A 26,410-nucleotide genomic window follows, 5' to 3' on the forward strand; every position below is an offset into this window, starting at 1 on the left:
TATAGCTATTGTCATGCTCTGCAGATTGACGTGTTTATCGTATTTCAGATACCGCTTTGATGATTTTCGATCGTTGTCTATGCACTTTCGAACAAATAGTTTCGTTTCCGAAATTACCGGAATATCGACACCGTATTCGTTTCCGCCAATATCGTATCGAATTCATTTTCGAGAAAATAATATGAAAATAAAAATGATTTAACCTCCTACCGATCGTTTTCGACCGTTTTCAGCTCTAGTTGCGTAGTCCAAAAGCGGTCAAACTTTGCTTTGCCCGTCGAACGCACGGGCCTGTGATGGATAGCGAGTTTGCTAGTGGCAGGTTGATCTTCTTGTCTATACTAGGTTTGATTGAAAAACAGGTCATAAAACCTTCGGTGGGAGTGGGAGCGGGCAGCTGGAAACATATAGATTATAGAAGCAGCCAAGCAGGACATAAAAAGAGGGCACGTATATCCTTTGACTTTGACGACCCGACCTAACCCATTCGATTGCTTTTCATTTATCTATAGGTTCTTGTTTCTTTAGTCAGAAGAAATGACATGCCTTTCGTTGCTTCGTAATGAGAACGAACGCTAATGATGAAACGGGCAAACAGACTTATTTACTTGCGATTTGTGTTGGGATCAACACTTTCCCCGCCATGGAGGGTGTGACGAGAATCTTTTGGCCAGACCAGACAGCGGCAGCAATGGAGCTGATCCGCGTTCATGCACTCCGGACTCCGCACACGCACACGCACACGCACACGCACACGCGTCGCTGGCCCTGGCCTGGCGGAGCTCGTTAGTTTTCACGCCTAGGGTCACTAGAAAAGCATGTGTACTATGGCTGCCATGTCAAAATACCATCCACACGAGATCTAATATTGATAGATAACAAATATAGCTCATAAACTTATAAGTTTCATAAGTTTAGATGATATATCTCTATTCCATGCTTAAATCAGAACATAATTGATGGAAGCATAAAAATAATTAGAAAAACTTAACTAATGATGGGTTGGCGTAGGAGCAAGAGAGAATAAAAGGATTTTAATGTCTTCATTGTGCAGCTCTACAAGAATCGACTAATCAATTAGTCATTCATGGAAGTTGAATCATCCAGGCAAGTTTTAGATCGGGAGAAGGGGACCGAAGAATGGGTTATGAGAACCGGAATTTACCATGACTCAGAAATCAGACTGTCAGGGCGCGTTTAGTCCCCAAATTTTTTTGGGTTTGGCTACTGTAGCACTTTTCGTTTGTATTTGGTAATTAGTATCTAATTATGGACTAATTAGGTTCGAAAGTTTCGTCTCGTGATTTCTCACATAACTGTGCAATTAGTTTTTTTTTGTCTATATTTAGTACTCCATGCATGTGCCGCAAGATTCGATATGACACTTTAGGGTGAAAATTTTTGGGAACTAAACAGGCCCTCAGATGAGTAGCCTGCACTCGCGCTCGTGCGGCTGGCGGGCCTGGCGCATTGGCCACCACAACACACGATCATGCTGTCATGCAGCTCTGGCGACTAGTCCGGCTCTGGCCTGCACCCTGCGGCTTGCAGCCAGGCACCCAGGCGGGCAACAGCCCAACCCCAACGCGCCTCCGACGGACAGGTACTAATCTAGTGACAGCCGGCAGGGGTCGAGTTGTTGGCCGACGGATGGCTGCTGCCTGCTTGGTTGACGAGAGGCGGGCAGAGGCGCGGAGCGGCGGAGTCAGAGATTGCAGCGCGGCATCAGACGCGGAGACGCGATCGCAGTAGCGCAGGCGGACTTGTGGAGTAACTCGGGATCCCTCTCTCGTCTCTGTGCTTGAACCGGTAGAATTTGGCCCCACACCTAGGGCCACTTCGAATTGGGCTAAACATTTACGTATGCTATACGAAATATTTTGGCCCACGCCTAGGGCTGTGGCCCAAGGCCCATATCCGCCCCTTGCAGTAGAGAGCCGTCAGGCGCGAGACACGCATCAAGAAGGTACTGTCATCGTCATCGTCATCTGGACCACCTCGTAACGTCACCAAAAGGATCGCCACTGAGATGGCAGTCCCACCCGCAGTCCTTTTTGTTTCGCCAGCGATGGCGACTCTGCGGCCAGGCGTCAGATGGTGATCCGACGCTGGAAGCTCGCAGGGGGCGCCACGTGGCCGTCCAAAATATCCAGACGCCTCGCGACTCCTGACCGTGACGGCACCGGAAAAGAGTAAACCCCAGTCACATCCCGAACCAGCTAGGCAGTTACTGTTTCACTGGAAGCACTGAAGTTATCCAAACTGGAAAATTACGTAGAACAACTCCGAATCTCCTGTTCATCAATCACTACGATTACTTGGAGTTGGACAAATTAAGTAGTTATCAAGTAAAGAATTTACATAGCAGATCCGTGGATTGGAACTGCTCTTGCTGAGGCTGAACGAGAAATTCAGACAACGAGGAGGAGCCACTGCAGATTTACTACGACCTTTTTTCATGACTGAGAATTACAGCACGTACGTACGGAGTACTACCAAACACGGTGAGGAACAGTGCTCCTCTATACCAGAGCGACGGCATGCAGGGCGATCCGGCGCCGCAACGTACGTGGGCCCAGTCAGGCGCGGGTGGCGACGTGGAGCGCGTGCGGTGGCGGCGGCGGCGGGAGCGGCGGCGCGGCGAAGGGGAGGCTCCGGAGCATGAGGAAGCGCATGCGGCGCGGGAAGGGCGCGCCGTGGAGCAGCTGCTCCAGCACCCGCGCCACCAGCGCCGTGTACTCCTCCAGCAGCTCCGCCACGATCGCCACCAGAATCATCTCGCTCCCCGAGCCCCGGCTGATGATTAATTGGTGCGCTAGCTGTGCCTCTCTGGTTGTCGTCCGCCGGCTGAGTCCTGACGAGGGAGGCGGAGATTTTGCGGCGCGGGGCTGGGAACTGTGACGGTGGTGCGGTCTGCGGTGGGAGGGAAACTGATTGGCCGCGCCGCGGGCGCCTCGGGGGGCCTTAAAAACGGTCCATGGATTGGATTCCTGGATACGGCCGGGACCGGGGATAAACGATAATTTTGGTCGCTTTGGCGTCCGGTGGGCGGCGTGGCTGGTGGTTTGCCCCTGGGCCCTGGTGAGCCGCGCCCGCGCGCGGTTCGGCTCCTCTCGGCGGAGGGAATATTGCAAGGTTCGCTGCACCGCGGGAGGTGGGCGCTCCAGCGATGGCAGGGGTGGGCACCGGGAAGGATTGAAAAATGTATTAGAGCAAGACTAATAATAGCCTTCTCTTAGCCCACTTGTCTCCTTCACAGAATCTTACAGCCCGTTTTTCCTCTCTCCTTTTCTTTCTTCTCCACCTCAGCATTTAGTCGGCTTACAGCCTGCTATTATAGTTGCTCTTATGGCACCTTATCGGCTTATCCAACGGGCAAACGATTCACGTGTCCGCCCGTCCTCGCGCCAACGGGCAAACAACGCCACATCCTCGGTCCTCGCCGCCGCGCGCCGCACCCATCCAACCTCGGTTCTCAAATCTCAACTCACAGGCCACTCGGTGCCCTGTGCTACTGGCCAAGCTGGTCCTGGTCCTGGTCCTCTACTCCTCTGCCTTCTTGGTTCTTGCACTAGTTCTTACTGCTGCAGGCGCGTGAAGGCTGAAGGCAAGGAGATGTGCGCGTCCAGCAGAGCCACAGTTCGCCCTCCGGAGAAGGCGATTTTTTTTAATTTTAACATTTTTTTATAACAAATTTTAAATTTAACACTGTAAGTTTTTTTTAAAAAAACTAACACTTTTGGCTATGCTTATTGCCCTGGCGCGGCCAAATGCCTGTGCCGCGCCATGCATGGTGGCGCGGCAGAGGTCTGATGTGGCGACGATCGGTTTCGGTGACCGTTGACGTGGCAGCTCTTGCCGTGCCACCGATCTACTGCCGCGCCAAGATCGGTGGCGCGGCAGAACCAAATAAATACCGCGTGGCCGGTCGCCCACCCGCACGCACCTGCCCGCCCGCCTACCGCCAGCGCCCGCACTCGCCCATCCGCCGCCAGCGCTGCTAGCCGCCGCGCCGCGCCCGCGCCCGCCCGGACTCGCCCGCCCGACCACGCCGCCCCCGGCCACTCCCGCCGTGCCACGAACGCCGGCGCGTCAAGGCCGCCCGCTCCTAAGGTATCTCTTCTCGATTTCATATTTTTTTTTGCTTATTATTGATTTAGGATAATTAGTCATTTAGGATAGTTAGTAATTTAGGATAGTTAGTAATTTAGGATAGTTAGGGTTGATTTCATATTTTTTTTTGATTATTATTGATTTAGGATAATTAGTGATTTAGGATAGTTAGTAATTTAGGATAGTTAGGGTTTTATGATTGGTATTGATTTATGATAGTCAGTGATTTAGGATAGTTAGGTTAGTGAATTTGTTTGTGATTTACGTAGGGTTGAGGTTGTGTGTTCTAGTATAGTTAGGATTTTAGGTTTAGGGATTGTTTATGTATTTATTATTTAGTTTATAGTTAGTTACTTAGTTAGGAATTTTGGGTATAGATACTAGTTTACTCTAAACTCAAAAGGGTTTAGGTATTTTAGAGATTGATTATGTATTTATTATCTAGTATAGTTAGGATTTTGGGTTTAGGGATTTAGGATAGTTAGGTTAGTGATTTGTTTGTGAACTTACTAATGTTAATTTAAATTTTGTTAATTTGAATACTCTAACGTTTTATTTATCAATTCGTAACAGGATGGCTCCTCCCACGCAGCACCCGTTGTACCCCATTTTTGAGGTGGAGTACGACGACCAGCACCGAGCACACATCTTGAGTGACAATGACGCAGAGGTGTCCTTGTCTCCTTTGAGGCCCTGCACGCACACCAGGGCGCACCAGTGGGACGAGCGTTATGCGCCGTACATACGGCGTGCCGGCTTCCTGGAGCTTGTCCATGTTGTCAACCACGGTCTTACGCCCCTTGACCCAGCACTACTTACTGTAGCTATAGACAGGTGCGAGTGCATTCTTTGTACGCAAACTTTTCTTTTAACAGATTTGAGGCAACTAACAGTCGTTCTATTCTTATAACAGGTGGAGGCCTGAGACCCACACGTTCCACCTACCTTGTGGCGAGATGACCTTGATGTTGCAGGACGTGAAGGCTATTTTAGGCCTTCGGTTGGGGGGACTTCTAGTGATAGGGATAGTTGACAATGATCACTGGAGGGAGCTGGTGGCTCAGTTTACTGGCTTTCTTTCACCGTACGATGATGCTTCCAAGAAAAATAAGTGAGTAATTCAAGTCTATTTAATACCTGCATTGCTTTCCTGCAGCCATGGGGTCTCATTTTCTTTGGTCAATTTCAGAAAAGTTCCGGGGTTTCGTCGTTCTGGATCACGGAGCGCTTTGATTACTTGGACCCATAGGCTGAGGAGGCCCTGATCGACAGGTTCGCTCGTGTGTGGCTCTGGCACTTTCTTGGTACTTTCCTCTTTTCAGACGCCTCGGGCAACATGATTAGCTGGATGTTCCTTGACATACTATGACATCCAACATGATTAGCTGGATGTTCCTTGACATACTATGGCAGCGAAGTCCTAGCATGGACGTATTGACAGCTATGCGTTGTTTGCCATCGCACCTCAGGATATGTGAACCTTGGGGGTTGCTCGTACCTACTTCAGGTGTGTTGTTGGGAACGATGGCCCATTGGGAGGCCCCTTAATGATGGTTTACCGGTAAGTATTTCGGATCACTATATTCTTGGAGGCAGTTACATATGAATTCATTATTAATGGCTAATTCATTATCGTGTGCAATGCAGCGATGGAACGGGCAGGATACACTCCCTACAGCTCTGTATATCTGGACGGAAGCAGAGTTAGTTATAGGGAATGCGAGACGCAAGTACAGGGAGTACACGGACGATCTCGACATCCTGATACAACACCAGGTCATGCTCTCTTTACTATCATACCTGTGTCTTATTCGATGTACACTATATCACAACCTAACTCAATTACAAAATTTCAGGTGCATTGGTGTCCTTGGGATTCTCCGGAGCTCTAGTACTATCTCAGTCCTGTCACTAGGGACAAGTCAGACGAGTATCGCTACGACATTCCTCTTATTTTCTTCCATGTGGTCGAGATTCACTTGCCCATCCGGGTCTGTAGACAGTTTGGGAGAATGATAGGCTGCTCATCACCGCTTTACTCCACCAACCAAGAATTGCACGGGTGCGTTATCGATTAATAACAATGCTACAATCCAAAGGTGTGTGGTACAACTAACATCGTTTTGTTGCAGGTATGACCGCAGGAAGAGGTACAAGACTAAGGATTGGTGCGTGACACACAGCTCGCGCATCCATTTGTGGCAGAACAGGGTACGACATCCGGTCCATGTGGGTCCTCCACACGATCAGCACACCTTCTACGAGTACCTATGGTGGCTTCACAGGTCTACGAGGACACATATCAAGCCTCCGTACACTGACGTGGCGATTGACGAGGACTCGGAGGAAGATGTCATCGAAGATGTGTACGACGTTACTACTAGGGAGGACACACAGCTGGAGAGAGTCTGCTTCAAAGATACGTGGTAATATACTTGAATGGTACAATTTGTTATCCTTTTGGTATTAAGTATGTGTACTAAAACTATCCAACCGTATTTCTGTACCCAGGCGACACAATTGTCAAGGCTGTCCAACGAAGCAGCGTTCCGGCTTCATGAGTCTAGAGGTCAGGAGTCAGGCGTTCTCATGGCTTCTGTGGAGGTAACATAAACTTGTCCGTTCCAAAAATGTTTCTTTAGTGTATATGCGTTTGGGTAATGCACTAACTTTAACGTCTATTTATGCAGAAGGTAAAGAAGAGATGCAGGAAGCTAGATCAGAAGCTGAGCTGCATGGACACTCCTTATGAGGAACCGCCACTCCCGGCGCGGTAGGGTGGCACGTCTTTAGCCTCTTTGAGGACACCAGCCGACTCTTCTCAGCCGATGACTTCGGCGCGGTCGGGTGCCACTTCTGCGGTGCGTACACCACCACATCATAGCGCTGGGAAGGACCCTACAACCGAGGACGACGATGACGATGACCCCCGGGCTTCCGCAGACAGCATGACCAGTGGGACGATTGGCCGCAGCACGAGATTGGCATGTGTCAGCTAGGTGGTGCCCTGCTTGGTACCCAAAGACCCTCGCAGGTATTATCAAAGATAGTTTATTTAAATACGTAGGCTCCATAAACTAACGATCATAAAGAATTATAAGTAATCGTGCGTATCATATACTTACAGGGTACGAGCCATACGCACCGTCGACGCGATCATACCGACGGTGGCTACACTCTCAATGTGTTGTCAACAAATCCAAAGAGATAGAGGTGTCCGAGGAATCCTTACACTCCTGGGTCTTAGTTTGTTAGGTCAAACGAATATTGGCATCTAAAACTTGCGGGGTTTTTTGGTTATGTTATGTCAAACTTATGTCAAAACAACAAAAATATTATGTGTCAGCTTGTCAACTTGCGTACGGACTTTATTTATTTGTTTCATATTCGTTTCTTTGCGTCACGGCAGCACTGCCGCCGAGATTAAGTACCAACTAGTTCGGAAACCGACAGTCCCGGCGTATCTCGACGCCGGTGGCAATTTTTCATAATCGATTAGTTAAATTGGTGGTTAACCGTATTATGAAAGACGAAAAACAAATCATTGGCTTATCAAAATTTCTATTCGGCCATGAAAAAAATTCAACAAAAGACAAACAAATCTACTATTGGTTTTACGTCAAGCAATATTTAGTATAACGCCCACTATCGGCGCGACGCGTTCGGATTAAACCGTTCAGGTACCGCCGGCCAGGCAGCAGGCGCAGCGGCCAGGCGGGCTTGCTGCTCGGGCAGGCGGGACTGGGCGCGGTATTTATTCGGCTCTGCCGCGCCACGGATCAGGGCGCGGCACTGCCGCGCCAAGGTCGGTGGCGCGGCAAGAGCTGCCACGTCAACGGTCCCCGAAACCGCCTCTGCCACGCCATCATGCATGGCGTGGCACAGGCATTTGATCGCGTCAGGGCAATAGGCGCGGCCAAAAATGTTAGTTTTAAAAAAACTTACAATGTTAGATTTAAAATTAGTTATAAAAAAGTGTTAAAATTAAAAAAAAAATCGAGAAGGCAACCATGGGCCATGGCATCTTCTCGAACCGTACCGGACCACCAGCAAATGGGGTGGGGAAAACAAAAACGAAACTATGGACTGGGGCTGCTCGGGTAGGACCAAAATATGTCCATTTGACTGACGAACTAACCATGCCAATTGCCAACGACACAGAAGAGGCCTATGGCCGCACATTGTATCTAAGCTAGTTGGGCCTATCTTCGGCCCAATATGTAGTTCTGCCATTATTGCTAGGCCGTGTCTGCTCAACACAACAGCCTACCGTAACGTGCTACCAACTTCTTTTTCCTTGTTATATATTCTCCTCACTCACTAGTCACTACTGGATAACATCGGTAGGAACTCAAAGCAAGCACAACTGCTACACGATCATTTGATTCAAATGGACCCTGAACTTTGCACTCCCTGTCATTTGGCCGTTAACTCATTGATTGGATCACGGCCTGGAGGGAACAAGTGACTACAAACTTGATTTCATGGGGCGATCGTGTCAGTGTTTTGGATCGAAGTGTCCAGGACCACACCTTCGGTTTTGCAGCACTCCAGTCATATGCAGACAGCGGCGATCTATAGTTGGAATTAGTTGCCGTGCGTATATATATGACAAATAGTGTTGGTCCCGCCCAGGGGAAAGGCTGTGTAACGTGGCGAAACTATTACCTGGCACTGGCAGCAAACAGAACCCGCGCGTGGTAATGTATGACAAATACTAGTTGTTTACTGTGGGGCAAAAGGGCAGCAGCAGATCTCGTCGTTGGTGGACTCGGATTTGCTTCAGCTTGGAGTTATTCGTGCATTCTCCTTGCTAGTTCTATCACAATTCGACGGGAAGTCTCTGGCAATGCCGATTATCTAGGAAAAGCCTTGAGCTGAACAGCTATTGGAGCTCACTGAGGATGCGTTTGGTTGTCAGGGAATGGTGACCAGGAACCATTTCTACCATGAATACCTATGGTAATTTATATAGCTAAACCTTCACTAGGAACTATTCCAACCAGAAACAGCCCTATAATCGAACCAACCCAAAATATATTGGATGTAATCTGCCTCTCCCCACTGCTCTAATTTGTAATTTGTCCCCAAGCCACGCTCTCTTGGGTCCATGACCCGCCACCCCCGAGCCTCAACTCGGTATCTGTGGCAAATGAAATTCTTGTGAGGATATATAGTTCATCCCCCGATGATTACTAAAAAAAAAGTTGTATCACAATTCACACTTGTAGCTGGGTCATCCCAAGCACTAGAGATAGTCAACCACAAACGTCAGAAAATCATATCACATATCCTATACTCTTATAAAGCTAAACCCCACTAGAGATTTCTCTCAACATGCAAGCTATCCACATCAACAATCCACTAGAACTTGCAATTATAACCAACTAACACATATAATTATGATAGTTATCTCTTCATCCACTAACATGCATTTAGCTGTCCACATCGATATGTCAAACCATTCACCAAAATTAATTTAAGATATTTTTATTCATATAACTATAAATATAAATGAGTGAAATACACTGGTGGCCCTTTAACTTGTCGGCCTGTGCCAATTCGGTCCACGAACTTGCAAACACGAAAAATGGGCCCCTGAACTTGTCAAGTTGTTCACCGCATGTCCATTTCCCATCCGGCGCAGCCCCTAGGCGACGTGGCAGCGCCAGCGTGGCGGACGAAGCACATGAGCCGCACGTTTCAATACCGAACGCAACGGGGTGGCGCTGCGTCCACACTGTTTGGTGGACCGGAAGGCGCGAGACGCGGCGCCCATGGCTGGCAACGGTGAGCTCGGCGGGGTGGCGCCGTGGAGCGCTAGCGCCTGTGCGGGTTACACGGGTTGGAGAGCGCGACGAGGCAAACTCGCCTAGGACATTCCCCGCGGCGGAGGACGTCCGGATATGGCGGTACGTGCGGCGAGACGGCTTGGCCACGGCGACGTAGCTCCGGCGAGCCAGAGTGACGCGCAGAGAGGGAGAGGAAGAGCGCGGGAGCACTGGAGGGTGCCTTAGCACGCCCCGAAGCTAGTCGATAAGCTCGCGTCTGCTGGAAAGCGACAGAGGAGGAGATTGACGGCGGCGGCGGCGCTGCTAGCTCGGGATGAGGCGGCGGCGCCTGTAGAGCAAGAGAGGGAGCACGGGGAGAAGCGGAGTGAGTGCGGAGTGCTCACGCCACATTCCGGGCACCATTTTAGAGGGAGAGAGAGACCGCGGGAGGAGAGGAAAGGCCGGTCAAGGAGCTCGTCTCCATGCCGACAATGGCGGATCTCTGACTCAGCGCTGCGGGACGAGCGGCTCGGGGCGAGGGGCTGCGGCGCGTAGAAAGGGTCCACGCGGGGTGCTCGGTCGTGCTGGGGACGCGGGAGAAGGGCGCGGCCAGGCGTGGTCCAAGCGTTGCCGGCGACGATGTTCGTCCCATGCGGAGCGGGAGGTAGGGGGCGACCCTGACGTGAGGGGCCTACATTGAAACGTGCGGTGGACGTGCTTCGTTCGCCACGCTAGCGCTACCACATCGCCTGGAGGCCGCGTCGGATGGGAAATGGACCTACGGTGAACAACTTGACAAGTTCAGGGGCCCATTTTTCGCGTTTGCAAGTTTATGGACCGGACTGACACATGCCGACAAGTTAAAGGGCCGCCAGTATATTTCACTCAATATAAATAGTCTAATTTCTTTTTAAATTATCTAGAATCCCCGCAACAACGCGTGGGATATTCTCCTAGTATAGATAGAAATTAAAGAGCACCGTTATATGCACGACAATACTACAACGCAATATCCAAAATTCTTCTCAGTCCACATCACGGTACAATACAAACATTGCCAAAACGAAAAAAAAGGAGAATGGGTAGGCAGAAGCACACAAAAGCAAGCAAGCGTATGCTCCCATGCCTATTTATACGTCGCCGCCACCAGGAGAGATACTCCAGTCCCCAGCTACGTACTCCAGCGCGCGCGGGGACCGGCTCGATCGGCTACCAGACTGTATGTGGGTATGTGGATAATCTGCTTCCACGACTAGCGGGTGGTGGGGCAGGCGCGCCGGCCGGCCGGCCGGAAGATCGAGGGGCATGCATCTGTCTGGCGAGAAGATTAGGGCGTCGTTGTCATAGACGGCGATATCCTCCGCGAGCGCACGCCGCCCACCCACGGGATCGGAGCACATGCGTACGTCGAGGTGGCCGCCGCGACAGAGATGGGGGCCGGGAGAGAGATAAGGCAATGGGACGGAAGGGTCTCGCGCAGGCCTGGAAAGCGACGTGACGAGGGGAGCTCAACGGTTTGTTCAGATCTCGGCATCAGGGGTCAGCTGGGCGTGCAGCTAGCTAGCGGCGAAGGAGTGGATCGATCGGGCCGGGCGGGACCGACCCCGGCTTGCCGGCACCCGTGGCAGGCAGGCAGGCATCCGGCGCGGAGGAATTTGTTCGCGCTCGGCTAGATCTCTCTCCTCTTGAATGATCCATGCCTCCCGTCATCCCCCACGCGTCTCATGCAATAATACGAGCGGGCCTGCCGGCCGGCCGGCGAGCGGGAGGGAGGACGGAGAGCACCTTGCCGGCGCCAGATCGATCGATTCGATTCGTTTGCTTTATGCTTCTCTCTCTCTCTTTCTCTCCCACACCTGTTGTAATGCTACACAAAGCCAAGACCATATGAATCTCCCTTTGTCTCACAGTGACAGAGACCCCGGCCGCCCCCTCAGCTCCCTCCTCGCCGCAGGATGAGTTGCACTATCGATCTGAGCGTGCCTTAATGCACTTGTTGGTTTCTGCTTGGATGCATGCACCACCAATTAATCTCCCAGGGGTTACGATCTAGGAAACCACTCAAACCAGTGAATTCATTGGTGCTGCCGTTCTGCCAAGTGCCATGGTGACGGCGACTACCTAATAAGCACCATATTCGAAATATGCCTAGATCGAGGTCAGATGGAGCCCGAGATCCGATCTGGTAATTTGATTGGATAGGAAATTGTGGATCAGAGTAGCCGAACAACAACAGTTATTATTATGAGATACAGGCAGTGGCGGAGCAGGATGTTACATCAGGGTATTCCATGTGAACAATGCAAATATGCAACAATATATAGGAATATAGCCATATATAGGATCATAAGTACTCCCTCCATTCCAAATTGTAAGTCATTCCAAGAATCTTGGAGAGTCAAACTTTTTCAAGTTTGACTAAAATTATAGAGAGAAACACAAAGATTGATGACATCAAATAGGTATAATATGAAAATATAACTAATGAAGAATCTAATGATACTAACTTGGTATGATAAATATTATTATTTTGTTATATAAATTTGGTCAAACTTGAAAAACTTTGACTCTCCAAGATTCTTGGAATGACTTACAATTTGGGATGGAGGGAGTATATAGCAAGAAGGAGAATTTGTTGTGGATGTGGAATCTGTTTTCTTTGCTTTCGTAGCTTAACACCGAACATATATATTTGTTTGTTTTATTTACTAAAATTATGGGAATTCTAATGAATACCTAGGAATACTACCCCTGCGGCCGGCCCTGGATACAAGGATAGTACTGGCCCCGTTCGGCTTGCTGAATCTTGGCTGAAACTGGCTGAAAATACTGTTCTGGCTGAATTGTTGTGAGAGAAAAATACTGTTCCGACTGAAAAAACAAGCCGAATATGGGGTAAGCCAAACGAGGCTAGTGAGGCTAACATGCAAGGTGCATTGGGCCATGCCTTGACTAGTACTCCCTGAGTTGTCCAAAATTAAATTTCTGATCTAGTTCTAACAAAGTTTTTGAAAAAGTGTGCCTATGTCTACAACACCAAAATAATTAGCACCATTAAATTCTCCATGGAATAAGTTTTGATAGTGCATTTATTTAAACTTGTACATCATAATATTTTTTACAAGACTTGGTCAAAGTCAATGAAGTTTGATTTAGACTATAATTTGGAATGGAGAGATCGAGTACCATCTAAATGACTCCCCTTTTGGCTGCCATCATTTCCAAATGATTGTTGAGATTATTTCGGAGTTTGTTTTTTATATTACTAATATACGAAGTTATTCCATGCCCTAATAAGAAGATTATATTTAGTTCCAAGCAAGAAAGTAGCTCACTTGGATAACCAGTTATCCTGATCGATATCCATAAAGAATGGGGAAATGTCCAAATTGCACACAAACTTTAATTCGGGTGTTTGAGTTTCCATGACTCTCCAATTATCTTCATTTCGTTCTACATAGTATAAGCATGCAATAATTTTAATTTAGGTGTGTCAGTTTACTCAAAGCACCTTGATACAAATACGAATAAAATGATATGATACATGTCAGTTATTAGAAAGAAAGTTACTTCATCAATTATCATAAATGCAAGTCGTCATAGCCATCTTCATTGTACTTAGGGCCCATTTTGTAGAACTCCAGCTCCAGCCAAAATGGATCCAGTTCCATATCTTCTCTCATGGAACAACTTTATTTGGCTTCAGCTTCACCTAACAAAGGAACATTTGGTAAGACAACTTATTATTAGGCCCACTTCATACATGGCCCAACATGTCATTGGGCTAACTCTTTTATTCCTTTCTCTCCCCTCCTCTCGGATCTCTCTGACATCCCCACATCTCTTACCGTCACCTCCCCATCTCGGATCTCTCTTGCTCGCCGCCCCAATCCTCAGCACCAACCCTTCACCACCATGCCTCCACCGACCCTCCTCTACTACGCGGACTCCTCCACCAACCAACATGTACTCCACCAGCACTAGCACTCACACGTCAGGATCCCCTTTGGCAATGCGACAAAGCGCGACCACAGGCGCCGGCGTTGGGAGCGACGCGTGAGAAAGCAGGGCCACATCGGTTCCTCCTTAGCTCCTCCAGTGCGCAAGGATGGCGGGAACAACGGGAGCAAGATGGAGCTAGGTGAAGCTTGGTTTATCAACTCCTCCACCGCATTTCAACTCCAGTCACCGGGTTTTGCATTGCGGGACTTCAAGTATAGAGCTGTTTCGTGGCATGCCGTTTGGTTGGTGGTGTGATGAAGTGGCTCCTAGACGGTCAGAGAAGCGCTACCAAACACATGCTCTGTGTCGGGGACCAATACTAGGGTACTCGAAGAGGAGGAGCTAATGATCATCAACATTGACTCATCCGAGCAGTCAAGAGCGCGACTACAGCTCCAACTGACCCCTGGACGCGCGGGCTTCGCCTTGCCCGGCCTCCGGGGGAAGGCTTCGCCTCGTCTGGCCTCTAGGGGAGGGTTCTGTCTTGCCCGACCCTTGGGTTTGCCCTCTGCCTCGCCCGGCCTCTAGGGGAGGGCTCCGCCTTGCTCGACCCCAAGGCCGCGGGCTCCGCCTCGCCTGACCCTTGGGTTTGCGCTCCGCCTCTCTCGACCTCTGGGGGAAGGCTCCGCCTCGCCCGGCCTCTAGGAGAGGGCTCCGCCTCGCCCGACCCCAAGGCCGCGGGCTCTGCCTCGCCCGACCCTTGGGTTTGCGCTCCGCCTTGCCCGGTGTCTCAGGGAGGGCTTCGCCTCGTCCAACCCCAAGGTCGTGGGCTCCGCCTCGCTCGACCCTTGGGTTTGCGCTCTGCCTCGTCTAGCCTCTAGGAGAGGGCTCCACCTCGCCCGACCCCAAGGCCGCGGGTTCCGCCTCGCCTAACCTCAAGGCTGTGGGCTCTGCCTCGCCCGACGGAGACCCATACCGCCGCCAACCACTCTAGGTCCAAGTGTATGGGCCTGGGTCAAAGCTCTGACATCAGGGAGGTGACCGGCATGCCCCGATGTAACACACGGCCACGACGGGCCATACCCGAGGACTCACATTAGGAACAACGTCGGGCGTACCGGTGCTGTTCTGCCTAACCCTCATATGAACACTGACAGGCGCGTCAGTTCACCACGACGTCCGCCAGGACGGAGTGGAGTGCCATGACCAGCAGACGACACCTGCGCATGGCACCAGTGACGGACAGGGCCACGACGTGGAGCCGTCCCTGTCGACATCTACAGGGTCGGTGGGACCTGCATGAAGGATAAGAAGGACCCGACGGTCCTAAAGGCTGCTCTCTCCCTCTCGTTTCTTCTCTTTTGCTCCGCTGTAACCCGTGCTTTCCCTTGGTCTATAAAAGGAAAAGCAGGACGCCCCAGGACTGGCATTGGATCGATCCAGGCCAGACCCGATCGAATCATCACGAACCCATCGAACCTCGAACCGACTAGAACACAACACAAGCACACGGCTGAGCGGCAACCGAGCTCTCGGCACCCGTTCACTCTTTTCACCAGAGACTTGGGACATGTTCCTCTCTTGTCCGTTTGTAACCCCTACTATAAACTTTCAGTGCTAGTAACACGAGCAGCAGCGACGAACTAGACGTAGCGACGAACCAGTATAAATTTCGTGTCCTCTAAGCACACCATCCGAGCCAGACGCGCAATATTAGAAATTTACTTGTCGGTGGTGACTCAAAACCGAGACTCTGATTTTTGTTGTATGTCAAATTTTGGATTCTAGTTATTCAAACTTCTTAGATTTAACACTTAAGTGTGTATGAAAAGTTACGTAGACGACCGAGAATAAATGCACTGGAGGTATAATTGTCATGCTGGAGAGAGACTGTGTCAATGTCCTAAACGGCCTATTTTTGGAACTAGAGAGAGTAGATATCTTTTACCACAGTTTTCCTGTTTTACCTTCTTAATTGTAGACTGCAGGTGAGCTCTATCTCTTGTCTCTAGTCTATAATATAAATAACGGCAATACTCCGTATAGTCAATTTATCCATCTCTTTATTAGTCAACGTGATATTTATGATCGATGGAAGTAAACACAACAAACCCAATGATTTCCCACAAACACACGCACACAGCAGCTCTGGAAAATAGAAAAGAAGTAACAATCCTAAGGTGTTAAAAAATGAAAATATCAAGCAAAACATTTTTATGCTAGCTGCTAAATCACCTACTAATTCTTGGCCATTATTTGAGTTTTACACCAATCCTCACGGCTGTGGGCCGCCTTTCGCTGAAAAAAGGGGATCTGTCAGCTAATTAATTAGCCTTTCCTCAAAAAAAGCTAATTAATTAGCCCCAAATGGATCTGTAGCTATAAACATTCCGAATCACTGTTCTTGTGCCACAAAGTACAGAGTGATCATTGATTTGATAATTTTTGTTTGAATAATGGAAAGCCAAATTTTGAGGGGGGGGAGGGATGTTGATGATGGTGACGAGGTTGGTTGGACCACGTACGGGTTCCAATTATGGGCTGACAAAGGTCCTGATGAGCCCTCGCACCAACGTTATGTCATGTGCGTGTCTTACTCGGCGCCGAGACGTGGCCCTCCGTCCCCCTCCCCCCCCCCGCATGCAGCTCAGATGCCATGCGCGACCCTGCTTACTGCGTGCCAGCGGCGGCCACGCATGCATGCAAACATTCCGGCCGTGTACGACTCCTTTTCTGCAGGCTGCTGCATCCGACGGCCACGCACCGCACTTCTGCCTGCGCTCTTCAATAGAAGTCCAGAGCGCTGCTGATCAGCAGCTGGCGCGCGCGAGAGCCTGACGCCGAGCCGCTGAGGCCTATCATGGATCAAAACTTCAAGAGCTCCGATCCGGCCAGTGCGACTCGCGCGCCCACTGCAACGGCGCCCTGGCATGCATGCATGCAGCTGGCCTGCTGCCACCGTATGTCCCTCAGAGCCGGCCGCATAGCATGCATGCCGTGGGCTCATGGCCGGCGCGGTGCAAGCCGGACAATTCAACTATCGCTGGCCGTCGATCAGTGAAGATGGGGACGTAAGATGGTTGGTTGTTCATAGACTTCATTTTGCATTTTTATGGGTTAATTGGAATGGATCCCTAACTACAGAACCCTAGATCGAGGTACAATGTGCGTAGGTTGATGCAATACGTTTTGCATTGCTACTTAATTAAGCTGCCAGTGTACGGTCGATCATTACGAACACTAGTACACTAAGATCGATTTGCTTATTCCAGCTGGTAGCTAAGGTTCATTTTTACTCGCCTCATCAGCTTGCAGATGCTAGCATGCATACATGATACATGCACGATGCAGCGCGGCGGAGTGATATCGCGTGCAGCATTGTCTCATTAATCTGCGCAGGACGTACTGTGTGCTTTGTCGCCGAGCCAACAATCACATTATGATGTGCGTCGATCTTTTGCTGGTACTACTACACACACTCTCTCTCCTTCTCTCTCTCTCTCTCTCTCTCTCTCTCTCTCTCTCTCCTCTCTCTCTCTCTCTCTCTCTCTCTCTCTCTCTCTCTCTCTCTCTGAAGAATATAGCAGTAATAATCAGGCTGTTGTACAAGCTGTTTGTTCTAGTGATCGATCTCGTTACAGTCGTTCCACATGCCAATGCTATAAGAGCAATTAAGGACAATGATTTAGCCGGCTGAAGGCTGTAAGCAAAGGCCAAGGCTGTAAGCAAAGGCCATGTCACTTACAGCCGGCTATTCAGCCTGCTAGTATAATAAGAGGCTGTTTAACTAGCTGCAGTGAAGAATTAATGTTGCCATGTGCATTCAATCTGATGTGGCCTACATCTTTGTGGCCATACATGCATGCTCAATTCATCACGTAGAAACCATATATGTTTATCCATGTCATTACCAAACAATATATTCTGAGAACAACATATTCTGAGATGAACCAAAAGTAGGTACTTAAATAAAAGAAATAATACCAGATAAATGACAAATTTTAAGCAACAATTCACTAACGATACGGTGGCATAGCACCATGACACGTCACTTAAAATAACATAGTCTAGATTATAGAAAAGCAACAACTTCAACCAATACTAAAGTTCGCTGGCACACATGCCATTATTTATTCACTGAAGACAGAGTTGATAGTTGGCCTTCGGTAGGGAGGAGCAGTCAACCCATTTGCATCAAAAGACATGACACTGCAAACATATAATAGTGCAAAAATTAGAACAAATGGCCCCTGGAAATTAGATATAGAAGTTTCTATTTGAAAAAAGTTAGATACCTGCAAGTAGCATCTGCAAGCATTCAACAAGCCATGCCCAGTCCTGAATTCCTGAAAAGATACATGTAAGACATCATGTTAGTTCTCACCGTGAAGGGAAAAAAATAACAGAAACATGCAGATTTAGAATTCTACCATGACTAGTTATGATGGCTATTTCCAAACCTACGCCAAATGTGCTCCATCAGATCATCTTTAAGCTGGGTATGCTGTGGACGATTACGGATAGCATCTTTTCTACGCATCACATCAGCAAAGCGTAGATTACTACTAGTGTTCACTTCAGGAGGTAGAGCAAACGATGCACTTGGATTCTCATTCAAGTCAATATGAATCTTAGCATTCTCTCTTTCATCTTCCACTATCATATTGTGGAGGATCACACAAGCTAGCATGATCCTTCCAACACTCTTTCTCTTCCATAGACGTGCGGGCCTACGAACAATGGAAAAACGGGACTGCAAGTACCCCAAAAGCATGCTCCACATCTTTCCTTGCCCCTTCTTGATGCTCAGCAAATAACTTATACTTCTCTGTTTGTGGAAGTGTTATACTCTTCATGAAGGCTGTCCCATTCTGGGTATATACCATCAGCAAGGTAATAACCTAGTGCTATATTCATTACCATTGACTGAAAACTGAACTTGAGGGGGCTCTCCTTTTAAGGCATAAAAAAAGTGGGGACTGGTTGAGCACATTTAGGTCATTATTTGATCCAGCAACTCCAAAGAAAGCATACCAAATATGAAGGTCCTGGGAAGCAACAGCTTCTAGCACTATAGTTGGAACTCCATAATCGCCACGGGTGAATTGCCCCCTCCATGCTAAAGGACACTTCTCCCAACTGCCAGTGCATGCAATCTATGCTACCTAGCATTCCAGGGAAACCACGAGACTCGTTAACCTATAGTATACGCTCAACATCCTCACATGTGGGGCATCGCATGTACTCGCCATCAAACACCTCAATCACCCCTCGTGCAAACTTGTCCAAGCACACTAATGCAGTGGACTTCCCAATCTTTAAGTACTCATCAAGAGCATCTGCGGGACTGCCATAAGCCAGCATGCGCATGGCTGCTGTACACTTCTACAGTGGTGATAGCCCTATTCGACCTAGCACAATCTGCCCTATAAGTAAAATAGGGAGACCACTGACCAAGGGCATCCACAATGCGTAGGAAGAGGCGCCTATTCATACGGAATCTAGTACGGAACATACTCTCAGGGTAGAGTGGTTCTGTAGCAAAGTAGTCCTCTACAAGATGCTCAGTGAGCACCACCATGATCCCTCCAGATGCTCTTTCTAGAACCATATTGGCGTTGAGGTACTCCAGCCGAGAAGGCAGCCTTGAACTTCATTGTGAGCTTCCTAGCAAAGGAGTCTAGGACAGCTCTGCTCAGCAATATGCTCTTCAATGATTTTGGTAGGGGCTAGCTCATCGGAATCATCTGAGTATGAGGATGAATCCGACATGGTTTTGACTTAGTAGGAAGATGAGAGTGTTCTGATGAGTTGTAGAAGTGAGATGGGTTTGGGAGGATTATATAGATGAGCTTCCTAGATGAGAGTGTTCGGCACTGCATTGCAATAGGTGCAATTATTAGTTGTGACTATTGACTGCATTGTAATTAGCTGCAATTTAATTGTAGTTGTGGACTATTGACTGCATTATAATTAGCTGCAATTTAATTGTAGTTGTAGACTATTGACTGCATTGTAATTAGGTCCTAATTTTCAGCACTGGACTAAAGACAGGCAAAACATTTTCAGTACCTTAGTCATTTTTGTTAAATAGCTTCTCCCTCAAACACTTCAGTGCCAACACATGCTCAGATCTCACATCTTCAGGCATACTTGTTGTCTCTTTCATCAATAGCGCTCGATATGTTTCTAGCATGACTGACTCCTTGTGCTCTTTTGCTGCAAGGTGCGCAAGCTTCCGAGCTTCAAGATTCTCACTAGACACACGCCTTTGCGTCTCTAACATCTCTTTGCGCCCTTCATTTGCTGTTTTCTGAGCATCCAAAAACATGTTAAGCTCATCTTCAAGATCTATTATACACGGCTGGCCCTTTTTCTTCTTCTTGCGCTGCTCCTTAGCTTGCTTGCCTCCTATTGGCCGCTCATCAGCATCATCATCTAGAGAGAAACATTTCCCCACATCATTCCTCTTCACATAACTTTCTTTTGTCCGGCTCGAGGTCTTCTAGGCGTTCCAAATAGGCTTCCCATTTTGGTTCCTTTCGAAGAACCTCCCAGCAATGCTTAAACGTAAATGGGCCATCTTTTTTGTGCTCTTCTTCATAAGATTTCATTGCCTTAGCCTCAATATCTGCATCCGATTCACCACTAGCCCATAGAGCGTTGGCCTCTTTCCAGCTACCACAAAACCATTGAACCCTTTTCTTAATTCTTAGAAAGTGATCTTTAATTTGCTTGACTTGCCTTGCTCGGTCTTTTGGGGTGGTGCTGTTGTAGATATCAGCAACACTTTTCCAATATTGATCATTTTTCCTGTAGTTGGACTGGATAGGATCATTTGAACTTTTTAACCAAGCACTAACCTACAACATTAACAAAAGATGATTACCAGGATGTTTTTAGTGCAACTCATGGATGGAACTAACAGAAAAAATAACATACCAATCTCAGATCCTCCTTTTTTGTCCATAGCATGCGTTTTTCAGTCCTACCACACTTGCCATCATCTTCATCATCAGCAAGATTGATTGCTTGCGATTTACTCCCATTGCTCACTAAGCCTCTAGGGCTTGCTGTGCTATTCATAAAACTCATGAAACCACCAGGAGGATAAATATTTGGTCCCCTATAAAAAATGCATTAAATCAAAATAGTCTTTTAAGCACTCACGTCACCATTGACTTATCAGTTTTCACAACTACAGTGAACATATTACTTAACTTAATACATACTACCAGTTCTGCCAAAAAAATCTAGTACAAAAAAATACCAATACATACAAGATGACTATAGTACATAGCATATGAGCTCAAACCAGTAAATTTGTAAACAAAGGATGGTGCATTAGGCATAGCAATGGCAAGAGATTAAATGTAACTGAGAAAGATTCATGAGTAATGGAGGATACATACCATGCCTGCACTTCAGATTCATCATCGTTCTCAGCCACAGGCTGAGAAGATACGGAGGGAGGTAGCATCCACGACGAGCCTTGAGGCATGGAACCCGCCAAGCCTAGTTGCTGATGTCCGGCATGCCACCATGGTGCAGAGGACATTGAGGACTGCGTAGGTGGTGTTGGAAACCAGGTGCCGAGTCCATGCGGCGGGATGGGAAGAGGCTGCTGCGGTGGAATCTCCATAGGCGCCGGTGCAGACGTCCTCTTCGATTTGCCACCCATCTTGCAATGGCTCCGGCGGCGGGTTGCTGGTTAGGGTTTGGGAAGCGAGAGTTTTGCGAGGATTTGGGGCTTTTGTCCTTCAATTTGGCGCGCAAGGCATTGATTCGGGAGGAGAGGAAACGATTTTGGCGCGAATCTGGTGGAGTTGTGGCGGGATTTGGCGCGCGGGCGAGCAGGGAAGGGCGCGGACGAGTGGAAGGTCGGGGGTGCCGCACGAGATCGAGAAGGGAAGGAGGTGGGGAGCGAAGCGTCGACCAAAGCGCGCGCACCCGGCTGCGAACGGACGGTGTGGTGGGATTCAGCCGGGCGAAGAGATAAGCGCCGATCCATTCTCTCTCTCCTATTCTCTCTCCGCCAAATCATCTGTTTTCCTGATGTGTCCTCTATTTAGCCGGCTGACTCAGCCTTATAATACTTGCTCTAAAGGATCAGTGAGCAGCCAGCGAACTGCAGCAGTCCGGCAGTGATTTATTTTTTTGTCGCTGCAATTTGCAGCAGATCAGCAGCAATTAATAGGAGTATTACCGAGCAGTGATTGCCCTAGCTAGCCCTGACATCCTTACCTGCAATTTACAGCATGCATGTTTGACACACACAGATCAATCAGATCTGTACGTCGGTCCAACTTCCAAGCATGCATGCGACGTACAGATCGGAAAGTGTAGGGCCATGCAGGCATGCATGCGACGTGCAAGAAGCGATCGATCGGAGACGATAGATGAGGGATCGATCGAGGAAAGAAAGAGCCTGCCTGTCGCTCTGAGAAAAGAAAGCACCTTTTGTTTGCATGCATGTTCTATGACAACAAAAGGCTGCTACCCTTCTCTTTGGCCGCCATCAGATTTTTCTTCCACTCCTCCCTCCACAGTCGCCAATGACCATACGTCCTTCCATTTACATACATCCCTGAAAGGTACTTCCTCGTTTCCAAATTACGCTTCACTTTGTCTTTGGTCTAATAAATGAAACTTCTCTAATTTCATTGATAAACTATATAGAAAATATATGCATTAAAATTTACAATATCGAGTTAGTTTATTTGAATTTTCTGATATTAATATTATTTATCTAAAAATAAAAAATGGTTACAATTAGAGAATTTTGATTTAGTATATATATGAAGCTAATTGGAGGCCCACACTAGCTACCAATATGGACACAAGCCCGAAGAGGTTGTGTTCTTGCAGTTACTTGCTGCTTTCTCCTTCCCAAAATAAATGTCATTCTCATTTTTTGAGGAGTCAAATACTTTTTTCACTTTAATTAAATATATATAATAAATTATTAATATTTACAGTATATAATTAGTATCATTAGATAGATCATTGAATCTATTTTTTAATATATTTATTTAAAGATATATGTTGTTAATATTTTCTATAAACCTAGTTAAATTTAACAAAGTTCGATTGGCACAAATACCGTAGCGACAAACAGTATTCTATAATACAGAAGCATCGTGAGGCTTGTCTGTAGTCCTGTACACCGTCCAACAGTTCCGTAAGGAAAAGATTAAACACCATGATGCTTGTGTCAGGTGTGGAATTAGAAGCCTCTGCAGGGTGCGACGAAGATGCCAAGCATCGATCCTGCACCTGCTCATAACTGCCATTACTGCAGCTGTCCATGGCGCCAATAAGTGCCAACAGTATGCATGCATGCATCGACGTGCGTATTACTGATCACGTACAGTGCCACTACGTACGTAGCGGCACCATGTGCCCAGATATATTATCGTCTCCGGCAGGTATAAATGGCAAGTGATCGTATTGAATAATGATAACATCTGTATACGCCTGTACGTGCCCTGTACGCTAGTCTTCGTAGTACATACTACATGTTATTGATGCGCTGTGCGGCGTGCTTCCAATTGATGGTGTGCCTGAGGTGTGGTACTGGAATCTACTACCATGCATGCACGCCGCCGCTGATTTGGCCCAGAACTACCTATGCTAGCTGCTTCGATTCAGAGCGCATGCATGCATGGGTCTGTGTGACGGCATGAATGTGAGCAGTGCCATGCCATGCGCGCACCAGCTACTCACTGTCGCATGCAGCTGACACCTCTTTCTTCCATGGACCACGCCCCGGCCGGAACCCTCTCCCTCTATGACTATCTGTGGGGCGTGAAGCAAACGAGCGGGCTGTAGCTATATGGGCCTGTACGTACTTGCAAATAAGGAGCCCGGCGCCCCGGCCGGCCAGCCATGATTTTGGCCTTTAAAGTCATGTGTTCCCTGCTGAAAAAGACGTGAAAAACTTGAGAGATCTTCCCCATGCAAAAAGTTGAAATGATACTGGAGTACAAGTACTCCATACTCCATACAGCGTGCAGTGTGCATGCAGCTGCGTGCATGTATGTGCGCGCGTCTGCACAAAGGCGTCCAATTTGTCCCGTCTAAGAGTGCGTGCTTGCACGCCGGTCTTCTCGATCGATTGCTTTCTTGACGATCAGCAGTACCATGGACAAGCTTTTACCTGCAAAAGTAGTTGTGTTGCATTGCGTTGGGTGTACGTACATTACATCATGGATACGTCGTACATGGGGTCTGTTCTGTACGTGGAAGTTGCATTTGTTCCGTGCGTGGACGTGGACACGTGGTGGCATTCGTGCTGCTAGCTAGATGTTTAGAAACTGGCCGGAGGACAACATTAGTTATATATGCAAGTTATACCACGCACCTTGGTTGACTATATTAATCTAATATTACTAACTACTCCCTCCGTCCCAAATAAGTGTCTGCTATGGTATTCATGCCGGTCAAATTAGCTTGTATGGCTAGATTTGTATAAAATAATAGAAACATTTATATCTCTAACTATAAACAAGTTTATTGTGAAAATGGATTCAACGATCTATCTAATGATACTAATTGTATACTATAAGTATTAATCTTTTCTTGTATGTATTGTCAAATTTAAAATCGCTTGACTCCCATGACACTTGTTTTGGGACGAAGGGAGTAGAGGCTCTAGTGAAGTCTCCATGTTAATCCTTACGTGAAGCGTTAGAGAAAAAATATAATATAAATCCTAGAAAATTTTTATAGCACTAAAAGAGATCTGTCCTTTAACTAAGTAGACTCTAATCACCGTCACCAACAGTACTCATTGGATCTATTCTATTTTCTGAAAATTACCCACCTCTCTGCCATTATATTATAAAAAATGGAAAAAGTCTACTTAACCCCCCACCTTTCATACTCGGTCTACTTCACCCCCCAAACTATGAAACCGTCTGTTTTACTCCCTGAACTTTCTAAAACCGTCTATTTTACCCCATGTGCGGTTTTCAGCGGCGGTTTTACTACAGTAACAGTGGGTTTGCTACAGTTCCGGTGGTTTTGAATTTTTTTTATTTTCGGTAAATTTTTTAAAAATTATAGTAAATCATAGAAAAATCATAAAATAAAAAATCTAATTTTATTGGACTCCACATGAGTAGATCTACACAGTGAATATATAATACGATATGCTTTAGTATAATTTTTTTGTAGCTTTAGATTAATTGGAAAATCCAATTTTGTCTGTAATTAATTAGAATTTATCTATAACTAAGTTATACATAGTTCAATGAGTACGAAATTTTTATTATAGTTCAAGCATACAATAATTAGCGTACCATAAAAATTTCACCATAATTGGACCATAGAAGCTGCAGCTATGAATTATTCCAATTAATTATAGATAAAATTAGATTTTCCAATTAATCTAAGGCTACAGTAAAAATTTTGTACTAAAGCGTACCGTATTATATATTCACTATGTAGATCTACTCATGTGGAGTCCAACAAAATTAGATTTTTTATTTTATGATTTACTGTGATTTTTCAAAGATTCACCGAAAATAAAAAGGAAGAAAATTCAAACCACGGGACTGCAGCAAAGACGGCGGCACTGTAGCAGGCCCGCTGTTACTGTAGCAACACCGCCGCTGAAAACCGCCCAGGGGGTAAAATAGATGGTTTTAGAAAGTTCAGGGGGTAAAACAGACGGTTTCATAGTTGGTGGGTGTAGTAGACCAAGTATGAAAGGTGGGGGGGTTAAGTAGACTTTTTCCTATAAAAAATATATAAAGTAACATCTAAATTTGCATCTAAATAAATTACCCGTCCATGCCATTATAAGGATAAATTAAAATACCCTTAAAGCTTCATATAAATTACTCGCATCCACCATTATGGAAGTTAATTTAAAATACCCCCTAAAGTTTCATATAATTACTCATGTTTACCATTATAAAAGGTAATTTAAAATAATACTTTTATTTTCATCTAAATTACCCACATCTGTGATTGTGGAAGATAATTTCCTTACATATTTTTTTAATTACCCACATTTGTGATTATGAAAGATGATATAAAGTAAACACTTTTGTTTCCATTTAAATTACCCACATTTGCCAAAATAAAAATAAACTAAAATATCCCTCAAAAGTATGTGTATAAATACTAATATAAGCTATTATAGAAAAGAATTTAATAGCCATAAAAGTGTGTTATATATGTTCTAAATTACACACTTCTACATAAAAAGTAAACACAAATTCTAGGTGCCAATGTGTATACCAACTAATCATGCATACACTAGGATAAAATAATTTCTCCTCAACAAATCATGTTAAAATGAAATTGACAATTCACTTTAAATTATGTTAATACTCCATGATAACAATTTTTCCCTCAACAAATCATGTACAAATGACATTAACAATTCACTTTAAGTTATGTTAATACTCAATAATTTTTCTAAGTTGGTACTTTAGATAAGTTTGAACATTTCTATTGAAACATACGACATATCAATACTGATAATTTAATTTTAAACACTCTATCTTTTTAGAATAGAATACAATCGCACACACTATAACAAAATCAACTTCTTGAGTGCTATTGTGTAGGTT

The 26,410-nt window shown here is 46.7% G+C and overlaps 1 protein-coding gene and 1 pseudogene across 1 annotated transcript; both read right to left on the reverse strand.

Moving 5' to 3' along the window:
- Positions 1-18,261: 18,261 nt before the first annotated feature.
- Positions 18,262-19,483, reverse strand: LOC136478525 (uncharacterized; annotated as a pseudogene).
- Positions 19,484-20,287: 804 nt separating this feature from the next.
- On the reverse strand, positions 20,288-21,327 carry LOC136470023 (glutathione S-transferase T3-like). The gene is made up of 3 exons (XM_066468000.1): positions 21,239-21,327; positions 20,769-20,952; positions 20,288-20,689 (listed from the first exon to the last, which is right to left on the reverse strand). Exons 1-3 carry the CDS (start codon positions 21,325-21,327, stop codon positions 20,288-20,290), a joined length of 675 nt encoding a protein of 224 aa, XP_066324097.1.
- Between the last annotated feature and the right edge of the window lie 5,083 nt (positions 21,328-26,410).

This window comes from Miscanthus floridulus, chromosome 8 (genome assembly GCF_019320115.1).
Source record: "Miscanthus floridulus cultivar M001 chromosome 8, ASM1932011v1, whole genome shotgun sequence".
Lineage (NCBI taxonomy): Eukaryota > Viridiplantae > Streptophyta > Magnoliopsida > Poales > Poaceae > Miscanthus > Miscanthus floridulus.

Coding starts and splice junctions, on each gene's coding strand:
- LOC136470023 (XM_066468000.1), bottom strand. CDS start 21,327: ATGCCTCAAGGCTCGTCGTGGATGCTACCTCCCTCCGTATCTTCTCAG. Junction 20,953..21,238: donor GAATCTGAAGTGCAGGCATG/GTATGTATCCTC, acceptor CATTTTTTATAG/GGGACCAAATATTTATCCTC. Junction 20,690..20,768: donor AAAAGGAGGATCTGAGATTG/GTATGTTATTTT, acceptor TTAATGTTGTAG/GTTAGTGCTTGGTTAAAAAG.